We start from the raw sequence: 17,047 nt of genomic DNA on the forward strand, positions 1-17,047 counted from the left end.
GAAGAGCAGCTAATTTGCCCTCTTTCTAAATCTTTTTGTTATATTTGATTACAGATGGATCAGAGAAGGGCACCTATCATATCAACATGTGACACATTTCTTCCCTCAAGGAGTTTGCATCAAGAAAAGCGATAGAACACAGTTTGGTGCATCAGTGCAAAGTGCAAATTATTCCACTATATTAAAAGGCACTGGACTTTTAATAAAGTGGTTGGGCGTGAAATATGTGCCAGTTCCAGATGTTCATAAGTTAGTTGAACGGCAGGTCCATGAATTAGGGTTGCCAGGTATGTGTTACACAATTTTTTAGTGAACTTTGACTTTGTGCTTTAAAATATTTGTGAATCTAATGACAGACTGCTGATCTAGGAACAATAACTTGTGAAGGTTTCACATTTCTATAAGGAGGAATTTACTTACTTCATCAATAGTGTATGCTTATGATATGCATTCAGTTATTTTGTGTAGGCTTATTTTGTCAGAGAGTCATTTGAAATATTTCAGTCTCTATGTTTAATTTTGTGTCTTCATGTAATAAGATTTTCTTAATCTCAAATACAGTTTATGTGTAGAGTCTTGTACTGTTAGGAAGCAAGGGAGAGGATGTTGTTATCGGTGGCCGGTATCCTCTTTCTACAACACAAATGCACACGTGGATTAATACGTCTCTTTATTTATATGAACTCGACGTTTTTACTTATCTTGTTTAGAGTCGGTGTGTTGTGGTACAAGCTCATCAGTAATAGACCTCATGCAGACAGTATTGGTAACCTTGCTATACTCACAATTCTGGTTGCTTTCTATTGGCATAGCCTTTGCTGAATTGTGCCATACCACAAATGAATGACAGATGCCAACCTGGAGTAAGAGTCGAGTCAGTGAGGTCCTTTGGCCAGCAGTGGCAGCATAAATAATTGCTGTCGAGAGGGTGTTGGTGGCTTGTTGCTAGTGCTTGTGTCTCTGGCCTCTCTCGTGATAAGTACACTTGATCCAGTGGCTACTATCGATCTTCATGCTACATCTTTGCCGACGTATGTGCTGGCAAGAGCTTATGCCAGCACATTTCTCTGCCCGAAAATGGGCACCCTTGTTAAGTATGGGGTATGCAGACAACAACAGGGCGGAGCCAGGACACTGGACGGATGAGCCAGGATCCGTGATTGTTGAGGATGGCATAATCCAGGCTGTACCCCACCATCTGGCTTGTGAGGCAACAGAAAGATCCTCCAGAAAACTGCTGCCGGGGCACACGTCCAGCCCTGAGGGCATGTCCTGGGGTAATGACAGCGACGGCAATGATGGGTCTATGTCCATTGGATTGGCGAGCGGGGGCGAGGGTACATCTTCCATCTACTCCTGCTGGGTTGCCTGGTAGCATAATTGGGCGGCATTCATGAGGCCATGAATCTGTGGGAAGAAAATCAGCAGAATCAAGTGGCAATTGATATGTACAAATTTGTGGTTCCTGTGGCGGTACTGCAAACCATCAGGATCTGCAATCAAGTACATAAAAGAGCCAATGTGTTCCTGGATCATGCCACTTTCCCAGTGCTCACAGTTGTCATAAACTCTGAAAAAAACAAGGTCACGCTGCACAAAGCGATACTTGCAGACCGTTGGCGGTGCCAGATGCTGCAGTGGGCGGAACAAGTGTAGCAGCATCTGATGGCAGCAGCCATGCAGAAGTTCTGCCGGTGATGGTCCGTCTCGGGGGTGGAGTGATAGGAGGTGAGAAAGAATTGCAGCACTTGTTCTCATATGTGGGTGATGCGAAGCTTGGCCATCTGTTGTTTAAAAGTGTGTACGAAGCATTCTGCTTCTCCATTGGACTGGGGATGAAACAGAGCACTTGTTAGATGACGAATGCCATTTCGTTCACAAAACTGTTCAAAATCACTTGAAGTGAACTGTAGTCCTTTGTCTGACACAAGTGCTTCTGGCAAACCTTCTATGCGAAATATGGAGTACAACACTTGAATGGTGCTATGTGACATGATAGAAGCCATAGGGACAGCAAAGGGGAACTTGCTGAAAGAGACTACCGCTATGACCCAATGAGTGTTCCAAAATGGTCCTGCAAAATCATTGTGTGCTTGTTAACATGGCGATTGTGTCTTAGGCCAAGCTGCAAATGTTTGTAGTGGAGTGAACTGGTTTTCCATGCATGCGCGACCCTGTGACGTCATCTGTTCAATATGAGCATCCGTGCCCTGCCATGTACAGTGCCATTGCGCTAACTGTTTGTGAAAACAATTCACTGATGTCCTTGGTGTCGCAATTGCGACATGTCCTTTTGCAACACTCTGGGAATAAGCACATTGTCATTTTGAATTAGAATCACACTTTGTTGTTGTGAAAGGTTATGCCGATCTGCAAAATATCGGTGCACAACTGAGCTCTGGACACTGTTCAGTGAATGAGGCCAAGATGTGTGAATGTAATGAAACAGTCTTGAGACCTGAGTCTGCTTCCGTGGCCTGTGCAATCTTTCTGTAGTGGAAGGGAAAAGATTACAGCAATTCAGAGTCCTGCGCATTGATTTGGCAATAAGATGCAGCAGGTGCATCAAAATCAGATTCTGGGCCAATTGGAAAGTGAGATAGGGTGTCTGCGTTGTCATGCTTTGCTGTAGGTCTGTACACAATTTCATACTGATACTGCAACGACAACAAAGCCCATCATTGCAACTTCTGAGCAGTGCATGAAGGAACTGGCTGTGATGGATGAAACAAGGATTGCAAAGGCATGTGACCTCTTACTAAAAAGAACATGCAACCATACAAATAGTGATGTAATTTGGTCACACCATACACAGTAGAGAGAACCTCTTTTTCTATTTGAGAATAATTGTGTTGAATTTGAATTAACAACTTCGAGGCAAAAGCAATAGTTCTGTCTTGTTCACCAGTCCTGTGTGAAAGCACAGTGCCAGTTCCATAGGAGGAAGCATCAACTTGCAAAACTACTGGCTTGTCAGGGTGAAAATGCACTATACATCTGAGGCATTTTTGAATTTCTGAAATGCGTCTTGACAGTCTCTAGTCCACACAATAGGTACATTTTTGTGACACAAGCGATGCAATGGAGCCGCAATCTGAATGGCATTCAGTATAAACCGAATGTAGTATGTCATCTTGCCTAGCACTGACTGCAGTTCATATACATCATTGCGAGGAACAGGCAGGTCATGGATTGCAAGCAAACGAGATTGGAGGGGGTGCATACCCTGACTGTTTATCACATGACCTAAGTACTGCAGTTCAGTTTGAAAAAAGTAACACTTTTCGGGACAACACTTGAGCACTCTTTCTGACAACACTCAAGAAAGAGTACACAAATTGGCAATGTGTTCCTCTGGTGCATGACCTGAGGTGACAATATCGTCATGGTAGTTTGAACAAAATGGCACTTTTGCAGTCATCAGTGCCAAGTAACGTTGAAAAATGGTGGGTGCAGAAGCACTGCTGAATGGCAACTGCAAATACTTGAACAGTCCTCAGTGTGTATTTACAGCAAACACTTCCTGTGATTCTTCATCGAGTGGAATTGCAAGTAGACATCACGCAAATCTATCTTAGAAAAGCATCATCCTGCACCAAGCCTGACGATGAGTTCCTCAGGGCGAGGTAATGGATAAGTATCAACTACTGTCTGTGGGTTGAGTGTAGACTTGAAGTCAGCACAAATGCGAATATGACCAGAAGACTTAGGCATCAAAATGATAGGACTTGCCCATTGACTAACTTCAATGGGAGCAATTACACCATTATCTTGCAATTGTTTCAATTTACTGACTGCTTTTTATCTTAAAGCAATTGGAATGGGGTGGGCCTGGAAAAGCTTAGGCTGTGCATTGTCTTTCAGTGTAACATGTGCTGCAAAGTTATTAGCTTTTTCCATTCCTTCTGAAAATAATTCAGGAAATTCTTTAAGCAAGCTAGCTACATTGTCTGTCGGGTCAAAAGCCGAGACTGAAATTACATTGTCTTGGATGCTGAGCGCAAACAAATCAAAGGCATCTAGACCAAATATGTTGCCACTGTCTCTTGATTTCAACACAGTAAAATTCACTGTCCTAGTGTGAGATTTGTAAGTGGCAGGCAAACTACACTGTCCAAGCACTGGAATTTGCTGTCTGTTATAAGCAGTGAGGTGCTCCCTAGATTTAGAAAGCCATGGTGAGCCTAACTGTTCTTCTGTGGTGCGATTAAGCAAAGCTACTGAGACACCTGTATCTAACTGAAAGTTCACACGACAGCCAGCAATTCGTAATGAGACAAATAGTTTGTTAGAAAGTTGTTGTAGAGCGCTAGGGCGAGAAGGAGACACAACCTTAATCTTTCTTTTCTCAGAAGCTGTTGAAAACACTGCATTCACTGCAAGTGCACAAGCCTGTTTTTTCTGGGAGCGGGTAAAATTGGCATTTTTGTGCCATTTCAAACAAACTGCTTGGACATGGCCTTTTTTACCACACATGTAACACATTGCAATATGTGATGGGCAATCCTGTCTTTTATGGTGAGCAAAACTTCTAGGGCAAGACTTCACTAAATTCACAGGCCTGTTCACATGTCTACATGGCTGTCCGCATGTCTGTGTAAGTGCTCTATGTTCTGGCTGCTTGGAGTGGTCGCGAGCAAGAGGTGACTCGACCCAACGCATTGGAGCCTGGTCAGACTTATTGGCTGCTATGTCACCCAAATAATATTGCTCTAAGATTTGCAATACTTGGGGAAGTGATGGATCAGAGTACTTTAAGATCTGTTCCTATATTCTACTATCTGGGACATTGAATGTCATTGCATCGCGAATCATTAAATCACTGTAAAAGTTGCCGCAACTACACTTAAATTTTCACTTCCTAGTCAAGCCCCTTAATTCTGTGTACCATGCGCGGTATGTCTGTTCTGGCTTTTTCTGCAAGTGAAAGAACTGGTATCTACCTGCAGCTACTTGGACTTGCTGGTCATAGTACTGAGTTAATGCAGCGATTATTTGGTCATAGCTGAGTTTGTTGGGAGGTGCGGTTGGGAATAGTTTTTGTATTGACCTGAACAGGGGGACCCCGAAGGAAGTATTGTAACTTGACAGTGTGGTTGGAATTGAGTGAGATATTCAAGCCATTCCTCTTCTATGTCTTTAAATTGCCAGAATGTCAATGTACTGGTTAGTAGCACTTGTGTCGGGCTGGTTGGTTGGTTGTGTGGTTGACGCAACTTGTGCAGCCAGTAGTTCTTGTACCGTTGTCAGTAAGGTAGCGATTTGTTGGTTCTGAAACTGAAAACTTGTGTTAGATGCATCACATTGGCCATTTGCAGCTGAGGCACGGGGGCAGGGGGTGGAGTGGTGGGGAATTCGTGGCTTAAACAAATACGCTATATCAAAAAGCAAGCAAAGCCCCTGAAAAGAGAAATTTGATTAGTTCTGCTGCTCCCCTTGTGAAATACGTGCAAGAACACAACAACAAAGTAGCAAACACTTGAACACGATCACCCCTGCAAGCTAAAACACAAGAGAAGCAAGCAAAATCTTTGGCCCAATTGATTAACTTCGATTGCCACTGAATTATCCTCGTCGCCACTTAAGAGTCTTGTACTGTAAAGAAGCGAGGTAGAGGATGTTGTTATGGGCAACCGGTATTGTCTTTCTTCAACACAAATGCACATGTGGATTAATACATTTCTTTAGTTATATGAACTTGAAGTATTTACTTATCTCGAATAGAGTCCACGTGTTGTGGTACCGGCTCACCAGTAATAGTCCTCGCGCGGACAATATCTGTAATCTTTCTACATTCACAGTTCTGGTTATTATGTAGTGGCATAGCCTGTGCTGAACTATCCTGCTCTGCAACTGAATGACAGACACCAACCTGGATTAGTGAGTTGAGTCAGTGAGGCTCTCCAGTCAGCAGCAGTGGCCTAAATACATTATGTTGAGAGGGTGTTGGTGGCTTGTTGCTTGTTCGTGTGTGTCTGCCCTCTCTCCTGATAGACATGCTTGATCCAGCACCTACTATTGATCTTCACACTACATCTTTGCTGACCAGTGTGCTGGTAATGGCTTATGCCAGCACATTATTTTAGTATCTCTTTCACTGGCAAGCCAATGCCACTCATTTGTAGCAACATTTATTATTATGGGATGAAATGCAGAATTTTATATGCCCCATTACAGGAAAAGGTTGTTGTCAGTTGTAAATCATCATCTCACAAAATACGTGTTCCTCTTATAATCAGTTTTGCAATGTAGTGTCTTTGACTTTCATTACACTTTACAAATGAAACTAGGGGTCCTTTTATGGAGGAATTTTTTAAACTGTAAATTCATCCCGTGCGTAACTTAGAAATGACCCTAATGTAGGTAGCACCTTGTATATGGTGATGAAGTGTGTTTTTGTTTGGTTCTTTAAAACCGATTCAAAATATCACATAAATTTGCAACAGCGTATTAACTGGACACGGCAGAACCTTATATGATTCAAGTAGTTCTATATTTTATGTACCAGTAGACAAATTATGCTAGATTTACACAAAGCAGATCGGAACCTATATATTGTTTCATCTGTCACCATCACCTGAACTCAAGTAAAAAATGAGATTATGACATTAGCTTCAGACTTAGATGACTAAAATGATTGCAACTGTAAAATAACTTGTCAGCTGTGCAATATTGTGTGCTGTCAAAATTCTCCTATGTTGTTATTATCATGATTGTTAAGTGCTACCTTTTTTTGTCCCATTCATGTCTGGATCCAGAGAAATAAGACCGTTTGTATGACTTCATACGTGTCCTAATACTTATGGTTCTTAACTTACATATGTTAGACATTTAGTTGAGTTATTTTCAGTGTATATTGTATAATGATTCTCCAGATTATCTGAACAACTTTTCTAGAAACTTCCTGACATATTAAAACTGTGTGCCAGACTGGGGGCTTGAATCTGGGACTTTTGCCTTTTTTGGGTAAGTATTCTACTGACAGAGATATAAAAGTATGATTCATGACTCAATTTCACAGTTTTATCTCTGCCAGTACCTCATCTCCTTCTTTTCAAACTTCGCAGAAGTACTTGGATACTTCAGTCAGTAGAGCACTTGCCCATGACTGGCAAAGATCCCAAGTTGGAGTCCCAGTCTGCCATACTGTTTTAATCTGTCAGGATGTTTCACATCAGTGGGCACTCCGCTGCAGGGTCAAAATTCATTCTGTAAACAATCCCCAGGGTTGTGACTAGGCATGTCTTCACCATATCCTTTCCTCCAGGAGTGCTAGTCCCACAAAGTTTGCAGGAAATATTCCATGAAGTTTGAAAGGTAGGAGATGAGTACTGTTAGAGGTAAAGTTGTAAGGGCAAGTCATGAGCTGTTCTTGGGTAGTTCAGTTGGTGGAACACTTGGCCACAAAAGGCAAAGCTCCCAGGTTTGAGTCCTGGTCCAGCACACTGCCAGGAAAATTCAGATCAGTACACACTACACTACAAAGTGAAAATTTATTCGAGAACTTCATTTGAGATGACTGTCACTTTTAGTCAAACAGTCATCATTTGTGTTTCCTGTTACATACAGATTAAACTAGTGTTACACATGTAGCAGCAAATACATTAAGTCTTTACTGTGTGTTTGCCGAGGATCTCAAATGTTTGATTCAAAAATAGGCTACAGCAGAGGCTCATTTTCAGGTGCAGTGCTTTTTCTAGAATTCTTGCAGTGTATTAATTTGTACATCTGAGTGTTCAGCCAAGTTGTTGTTTTCGTTTTATACAGAATATTTCAACGACTGAGCCAGTCATCCTTCAGATGGTATTGTGTGTATTTGGTGCCTGGACGCCAACCGGACAGTTTGTTGGGAGTCCAGGCAATGAGTGCGCATAACAGCACCTGAAGAAAATAAATGGTTTTGTTTTTTAATTATTGTGCACAAAATGGAAACAAATCAGCAGAACACCTGGAAGAATACAGTTAAACAATTTTTGCCAAGAACACCTGAGATATCATCTCCTTGTGGTAGATCAGTGTCTTGTATTCATTTCTGTTACCTTATCTTTACACTTTGCTGATTAAATGTAACATTTATCACAACTTCTGAAATTCAATATGGTGGAATTCACCAGTCCCTCCTCCTCATTATGTGTGTTCTTTGCAGGTTAAGCTAGAGATAATTTTGGCATGTAAGTAAAAACCAGCTCAAGATAAAAAAAAATGTAAATTAGTGTCGTTGGTCAAATTCTTCTACCATGCCAGTAACATATATTGTGATACAGCCATTAGAACACTAGAGGAACATTGTTTACAGCTGTCACCAGATGACACTTGTATCCAACTCCAACATTGACATTCAAGTAATGAGTCATGCACCAACACTCTGTTGGTGTCTTGGCACGCATTTGTGTGAATTGCTAGCAATGGAAGTAGCTCCGTGGTTTGCTTGCAACAATATGGCTTTGCTTAAGTAATTATTATAGATAAATAATACACAATACTGCAAAATGGGAAGGAAAACTCCCCAAAATAGAGGAAAAGAGGTGAAGTTAGTGCTCTAAATGAAAGGAAAAAACTATGCAGCAAAAGAAATGAATATACCCAGAAAGACAATGCTGTGATTTCACCTGAAAAGGCTCCCCAATCACCTGGTAGGCCTTGACCGCCTTTTTTAGCATTTATTAAAAGTTATGGAAACAAAATAAGCACTGTTCATGTTTATTAATGCTATTAATTATTAAAAAGAATTTCATATTGACATAAATGATTGTTCTCATTATGAGGTTGTGGTTAACTACCCAGATGGAATCATTTACTTACTTGCAGAGATCCCTCTTTCAGGTTTCCTGTAAATGTCAGTTTCAGTAAAGACAGCTTTCATATGAACAGAAAGTTAAGTTGTTTAATGATGTCAACTCACTAAAAGACACAGTGAAACAAAAACCTATGCAATGTCTCACATACGTGCTTGTAAAGTGAAGAGCAGATCAAAAGTAAATAATGATATTAACAAAACTGCTCAGGTGTGTACAGAAGAAGGTGCTGAACAGCTGGCAGTACCAAAGATGATAGAAGCGAATGTGTGCTACATTTTGCCTGATGGTGAGGGAGATGAATAGAAGTATGTAATGGAACATTTTATGAGTTTCTAGGTTTGACCAAAAGAAGAGTTTCGATATTAGCATAGTGGAAGAGGAGTGCTGACACTGTGTATGAAGAAAGGCAAGGAAATAAGACAAAATACAGGAAATATACAGAAGATAAAAAGCTTGCTGTTGATAATATCAATTCCATACCAAGGCAAGAAAGCCAATATTCCAAGACTAATTAAGGGAGGACTTGACTGTTTTTTGTTCAAGGATTTTCAAAAGTAACATGAAGACACTGAAATCACATACAGCTTTGATGCTAAAGTCTTTAAAGAAAAATACCCCGAGCTAAAATTTCATCTTGTGTCAAGTGACGTCTGTTCTACAAGTGAGGTTCTTGAAGACATATGGAGATGTGTTTCCAATAATAAAGACAATAAAATGCAACTAGAATTGCATTAGAGGAGAGCAAAGAAAGCTGTGGGTTCCACAAAAGCTGATGAAATCAAGATACAAGTTCCTAACTCAGAAGTTTGTGCAGCTGCAATGGATTTACAAAAAGTGATTTCTCTTCCATCATTAAGACACAGTGAAATGTGCTATTTATGACAGCTCTCAAATTATAATTTTTCATATTCAAGACTGGTCACATGTTTCTCTGGTGTGAGACCACATGACCTGCTCCCTCTTTCGTCTTCTGCCCAGTGACACATGAACGCACCACTGTGTGCCACCCACTCTGGAGTGAGGATGGACCGGTCAGATGTTGCGTATTGGAAGCCGGAGTGACATCCGGGCCACCAGGGGATTCCTGTGACACCAAAGGTCTCGTCACTGGCACCCCGATGTCACCGCAACTTCGAGCATTAGCTAGAAGCTTGTCAACAGTAGCCAATGCAGCTTCCATCTGTTTATGGACAGCAGCCAACTCTCCTTGTGTCTGCTTACAAAAAGCTGTATATTTGGTGTCTGTAATAAATGTCATTTCAGCACTAAACATTATACTTCATTGGTGACTCTGATTTCTGTTTAGCCTTTGACTGTGGTTATGGTGTGATATTGTTTGGTGAAAATGCTGGGTACTCCAAAACATTTACATCACTTGTGGATCCAATTAGTCAACATAAATCCAAGCAGTACATCATTCCTAAGGTATGTACATTAAGGAGACCAGTGGATGCCAAGCCATCAGTAAGTCAGCTGTGCATCAAGCATACATCAGTATTTTTCTGCAACACTGATCAGGACCCCATGAAATGGCTGAAAGGACAGGTGGGATAGCATGATGCATTTGGCAAATGTGTACTTTTATTTGGACTGTACAGCTCAGCTGTGCTTTGAGAATAATGAAGAGAAGTTCAATACTCGGGACAAATTCTGTGCCGAACTGAAGAAAGCATTCCGTGCCAATCAACAGCAAGTTTGCTTAGTGGAAGAAGAATTTAAGAACAGGGCCCATTGTCAGAGCAAATGACATAGTTTTATGAACAGAATGTTTTAGTCTTATGCATTTTGTGAATCTGAATATCGCGGAAGCCAAAAAAATCTCGCACTCGGAAGGAGGCACAGATAATGTGTGCCAAGCTCTTCTGATAAAGCATGTCACAACAACTGAGGAAATCATCAAGTGGGATCAGTACATTGAACAAGTGCAACAGAAAAGACTCTGATGAAGGAGAGATGCAGCAGTTTATGGCAGCTAGAAATAGGTCAAATTAAGTATGCAAGAGGTATCAGCCATGAATATCCACCCTATACATCAGGAGGTAACAGAAAACATTGAAAAAGAGGTGTATCGATCTTTAGCACCAGTCTCTGCCAAGAAGAATGGACTCGATCAACTTGGACTTAACATGCTGCCATCAGCTGAACAAACCAGTATCTGACCAATGCAGGTACAACCAACTCTTCCACTAAATATGACACCTTGCAGAAGAACAGTCTTTTGAAGGACAGAGGACAACATGCCAGTATGTTTCCACCATGAATGCTCTGATCACATATGCTACAGCTGAGAGAGGAGGTGAGTGTTAAATGATTATTATACCCCAAAATGTCAGCCATCATAACAGTGCTGTTTGTGTCAGTCAAGTGCAGATAATTATAGTGGACCTGTCGCAAGAAGCTCATTGCCTTACCCAGGTGGCTCTCAGCATGCCATAGCAGTTTCCTCATCATTGTACAGAGGTACCAGCAACTCTCCTAGCTCTCAAATTCAGACAAACTAAGTGAGATGACCATCTGTAGAGGTGAAGCCACCAAAAATGAAAATCCTCCATGGATGACAGTTACCATGATGTCAGTAAATCTCACCAACATTGCCATTGATGACCAACCTGTCCAGGTGGTAGTCGATTCCGGCTTCTTTTTCTGTAATATAAAATGCTTACCATCACCAGCTGAAGAACACTATGCACCATGATACAAAAGCAGTTATGCTGAAGGGCACAAATAGGAAATATACCAATGTGACACAAAACTGTATTGCAAGAATAGCCATCAATGACAGAATACAGCCATTCAGATTTATTATTTTAGCAGAATGTAGTCAAATCAAGCACTCACACACTGTGAAGATCAGAGCTTCAGATTACAAAGATTGCACTGGATGATTACTTGCTATTGAAGACATTGTTATCCCACCATCATCGGGATGAATTCCAGTCAACAATCAAGATGCTCTTAAGGGAAACTCCCCATCACACCCCCCTCAGATTTAGTGGGAATATTGCCCAGTGGATACCCCATCAGAACACTGATCATGCATGAAAACGGAAGAAGGTGTACTGAATTGTGAAAAAAAAGCAAAATCGAAACAGTGAATGGTCCAAGCGCAACACCGAGTGCAGTGCAAGAGCCACAGCATCAAGCTTAAGTGGTTATGGTGTTGGACAGCAAAGTGGACGAGCCGTGTTCAAGACTCTCTCATGCCATTTTTCTTCCCTCCCCCCCCCCCCTCCCCTCCCCACACACACACACACACACACACACACACACACACACACACACACACACACACACAAAAAATTATGAATTGTCCTCCAGTCATTGAAATGTTTGTTCTCTTTCTGTAGTAATGGCAAATGTCATATTATACATTGGTTGTATAATATGAGTCATGAAGTAAGAACACATTACTGTTGCAAGTAAATATGGTGAATAGTGAGAGGAGGTAAGATATCACATAGACATCTCACAGAAATGGAAACAACAAATAAATGGGTTTGACTATGTTACAACAAAGAAATTCAAGCGTCAGAATTTCCAAAACGGAACGCAACTTTACAAAACATTAAAAAATATGTTTTGATAGAGCACAGGTAAAACTGTGCGATTGTGAAACTGTTGTGTCGATTTGTTGCAGCTTATGTGTCAAACTAATATGTTTTCATGATTTCCTTGTGAGTGATGACATTCACATTCATTCGAGTACCCAAATTGGGCAAGGAGGCATATCTTACTCACCAGGCATACAAGTTAGTTGTGTCGATAAAAGATTCCTGTCATCTGACACATGTACTGTCACTACACCAGAAGTGTTTTCCGGTGTAGGATTGGCTGATGTGTGAAATGTGTTTCATTCATCTCATAATGTACACAATTTCAGAAGATATATCTGATGTACCGGAGACATGTCAAGGTTACAATTTGCTTATTTAAAATTTTGTAACAGTCACAATAATACTTTGTGGAGAATTTACTTACTTGAAATTTGTCAAACTTACAGTATTTACATCTACTATAGCTATCATAAATTTTTATTCCATTTTAGGGATCCAGCTTAATGTATCACTTCATCCTTCATGAAGTCTTCCACAGAGTAGTAGCATCATTCAATTAGAATATCATGTTACTTGCTTTTTAAAATATTTATCTTCATATTCATTATGTTACATCCTTTTATTGTGTTGTGAATTTTCATGGCTATATACTGAGGAGTCTGAGCACACAGTTTTAAGCAATGAGACGTGAGCATAAAGTTCTCTTTATGTCTTGTGTCATATGAGTGTTCAAAATGATTTTTTTTTTTTATACATCAGCTCTGCTGCATAGGAAAAGAACCACCTCAAAGATGTATAAAGAGGGGACAGTTAATATTTTTAGGTCTTTAAATAATGGTCGACATGATGCCCTCGGCTGTGCAGAGCACATGTTGCAAATGATTCTTTTTTGCAACTTTAAAATTCGTGCAAAATTTCCCGAGTTTCCCCAAAAAATTATGCCATATCGAATAACTTATTAAAAGTAGCTATAATATGCTATTTTCCTGGTGGACATATCAGTGGCACAGGCTAAAATTTCCATTGTAAATGCGAGGCTGTTTAATTTATTTGCTAGATATTCTATATGAGAATTCCAACTCAAAGTTCTGTCTAAGTTTATTCCCTGGAACCTGACTGACTCAAGTTCTTCCATTTTTTGATTGTTGTGAGTTAACCAGATTTCTTCAGTTTTTAGTGTTTGGTTTTAAAACTCATCATGTGGGTTTTTGAAATGTTTAGCCTTAAGCCACTTTGACTGAACCACGTTTCCAGGTCACTTAACGTATTCCAGGTCACTTAAAGTATTCATGACACGCTGTGGTATATTGTCAGAATTTTCATTTTCAGTTAGGGCAGGAGTATCATCTGCAAACAAAGTTAAATGAGTATTTATATTGAGAGGCAAGTCATTTACACAGAACAGGAATAAAACAGATCCAAGGATTGAGCCTTGAGGAACACCTTGTGACAGAGTTTTCCACTTGGAGAAGTGATCTGCTCCATTTGATGTGATTACTACCCTTTGTTTCCTCTCCAAGAGATATGATTAAAACCATTTCAAAGAAATATCCCTTATTCCATACCTGTTTGAGTTTGAAAAGCATCAGGGCATGGTTTACAGAGTCGAATGCTTTTGTAAGATCACAGAATATTCCTGCGACCTTAGCTTTCCTATCTAGTGATGAAGTAATTTTTTTGATAAAGTCATTTTTCGCATCTGCTGTGTTTTTGCCTTTTTGGAAGCCAAATTGGCTATATGAAATGATATCATTCTGTGTGATGAAGCTTTGTATCTGTAAAGCAGCATTTTTTTTCAAATATTTTTGATATGACAGGGAGTATAGAGATGTGGTGATAATTTCCCATATCGTCTTTTGAACCTTTTTTTAAACAATGTTTTTTTTCCTCGTATATCAAGAGATCAGGGAAGTAACCTTCTTCAGAGGATTTGTTTATAATGAGAGAGAGAGAATGAGCTATTATGTTGTAAACTTTTTAAATTATTTTGGTGGGTATCCCATCTCAACCAGAAGAGTTTTTGTCGTTTAAGGAGAGTACGGCATGTTTCAACCAATTTTGTGGAGACTGTGTTGAATTTTTTGAGACATTCACTAGTATTGCCTCTTAACTCAAAACTATTTACTTTCTGCTCATAATTTGCTATGTCTAAATCAGATTTTGCTACATTTATGAAGTACTCATTGAAGCACTCAGATATTTTAGCTGAATTTACAACCGATTTTTCCTTAAGTATGATTTCTGAAATGTCTTATCATCAAAAGTTTGTGGTTCCCATTCAGAAGCCAATTCCTTTTAGCTGCTAACAGTGTAGTTGCGCAAAATCAACTTTCATTAGATGTCCCTTCCTTACACCTTTCTGTTGCAAATGGATGTTACACCATTACACAGATACAAATTTGAATACAATTGGGGGGGGGGGGGGGGGGGTTGATGGAAGGGAGCTTCTAATGCGGCTTGTCCACTTTGGAGTCCAACACCATGACCACTTAAACATGACACCATGACTCAGGCATTTTAGTCAGTGTTGCACTTGTTAAGATAGGAACATTCACTGGCTTTTTTTCCCACAGTTCACTACATGTCCTTTCTGTTTTTATGCTTGATCTGTTTCAGTTTGATGGGCTGTCCTCTGCTCCCTCTTACCACTAATTCTGAGGGGGCTGTAATGGGAAGTTTCTCTTATTATTTAAACTGTGAAGCTTTTGTCCTTGCAAAATGATATTCAGGCTCACAAAATAATTTTACGTACTAGTGACAATCATTTAAACACTGCAGATAGTAAAGGAGAACTTTGGGTCACTGTCATGGCAGCTCCCATCACTAAAGGTGTGTGTGTAGTAAGAGCTTAACTAGTCTAGGATGGGCAGCTCAGTGCCATTGATGAAGAATCAAGGTCACTAATACTACAGGAAATGCAGTGGAGGAAGCTGCTGTCAAACTTACAGTAAGATATGGCCTTTCCAAGTAGTAACATCAGCAAGTGTTAGCCATTCTGCATGTTTTCAGGTGCTTTTAACTTTTGGAGTGGAGAAGAGAGAGACCAAGCAGCTCATAGTAAAATACTGTGTCAACACTGGAGGCCATACACCAATTAGCCAGAACTCATATAGAATTTTGCTGTTGGATGACACATAGTTTGGGAGAATGTGCAGAAAATTCTGCAAGATGACATTATTGATCCTTCAAGGAGTTCTTGGTCCTCTCCTGTGGTCCTTGTGATGAAGAAGGTTGGCACATGGCGTTCCTGCGTCAGCTACTGAAGATTCAACACATCACAACCCTTTGGCATTCACTGGTGACACCCTAGGCCACTTCAGAGAAGCAAAGTATTTCTTAGCTAACTGGCAGATTGGGGTTATTGAGCCTGACGGGTTAAATGATTACCTTCATAAGACCTGATGCCCTCTGTGAATTCAAAGTTAAGCTGTTTGGACTATGAATTGCCCCAGCCATGTATGAGCATATTGTGGACAACCAGTTTCAACACTTTAAATTGGTGACATGTCTTTGCTGTCTGGATGTCATTGTCAGTTTTTCAAAGACGTAAGAAGAATATCTAAGTCACTGGACAACTGTGTTGAGGTGCGTTCAGACTGCGCACCTCCACCTGAAGCGCACCTCCACCTGAAGACTCTTTTGTCACCCAAAAAATAAAAATCTTGGGACACCTACATCATGACAGTGGAGTCCATCCTGATCCAGAGAAAATAAAAATAGTCACAGATTTTCTGACCCCTTGGCACATTTTTGATGTGTTATATTTTCTCAGAATGTGCTCATACTACCAAAGATTCATAACGGGTTTCTGTATCAGGTCACATTCTTTGCAAGAAACACTGCAAGGAGAAGCAAAATTTTCCTGAAATGAAGTGCAAGAAACATCTTTCCTTGTGCTTAAAGAGGCACTGGAATCTTTTCCAGCACTAGCATTTTATGACAAGGGCGCAAAGACAGAACTTCACGCCAATGCCAATGATCATGGGGTACACTCATTTCTATTGAAAATTTAGGAGGGTGCTGAAAAGGCCATAGCTTGTGCTTCTAAAGTACTCTCACTGTCCTAAATAAACTATTCTGCAACTGAGTAAGAGTGCCTTCCAGTTTGTATGGCCCATCAACTAGTTTCGATGCTATTTATTTTGCAAACCATTCATCACTGTGAAGGGGCACCATTCTCTATGCTGGCTGACTAGCCTAAAGGATCTGTCAGGGGGCACTAATGCTCCAGTAGCATTACTTTACAGAGGCGTGCAAAAGTAGCTGCAGATATTGTGTCACTGACTGCCTTTCAAGGAATTGTGTGGTAGAATACAGCAGCACAAATGAAATCTCTGTCATTGATGCAGTAAATGACGTTATTGCTGAACAGAGGCAAGGTGCAGCACTGCTTTGAAGGAGGAGGAACCAAACAGAAGAGGATTACAATTAATAAAGGAACATTGCATGATAGGAACTAATGGGGCAGAAATGGTTGCTCGTTATCCCAACTCATCTATGACCAGTTGTCCTGTAGCTTTTCAATGACACTCCAACATTTAGTCGCCTGGGATTTGTGAAGACTGTTGACAGAATGAGACTTGTATGTTACCGGTCAGGTCTGTACTGATCTGTTAGACATTTTATGAACCACTGTAACTTATGCCGGTAATGGAAGTACTTGCCACAATTACCTCTGTGGCTTCTAATACCAAT

The 17,047-nt window shown here is 40.4% G+C and overlaps 1 protein-coding gene across 1 annotated transcript in view; it reads left to right on the forward strand.

The window, feature by feature from the left end:
* The window catches only part of LOC124605384 (TATA box-binding protein-associated factor RNA polymerase I subunit B), a 309,701-nt gene that overhangs the window by 205,082 nt on the left and 87,572 nt on the right, over window positions 1-17,047 (forward strand). The window contains exon 7 of the mRNA XM_047137024.1: window positions 55-287. Coding sequence (XP_046992980.1) covers window positions 55-287 — 233 coding nt within the window. The remainder of the gene's footprint in view (window positions 1-54; window positions 288-17,047) is intronic.

This window comes from Schistocerca americana, chromosome 3, assembly GCF_021461395.2.
Source record: "Schistocerca americana isolate TAMUIC-IGC-003095 chromosome 3, iqSchAmer2.1, whole genome shotgun sequence".
Classification (NCBI taxonomy): domain Eukaryota; kingdom Metazoa; phylum Arthropoda; class Insecta; order Orthoptera; family Acrididae; genus Schistocerca; species Schistocerca americana.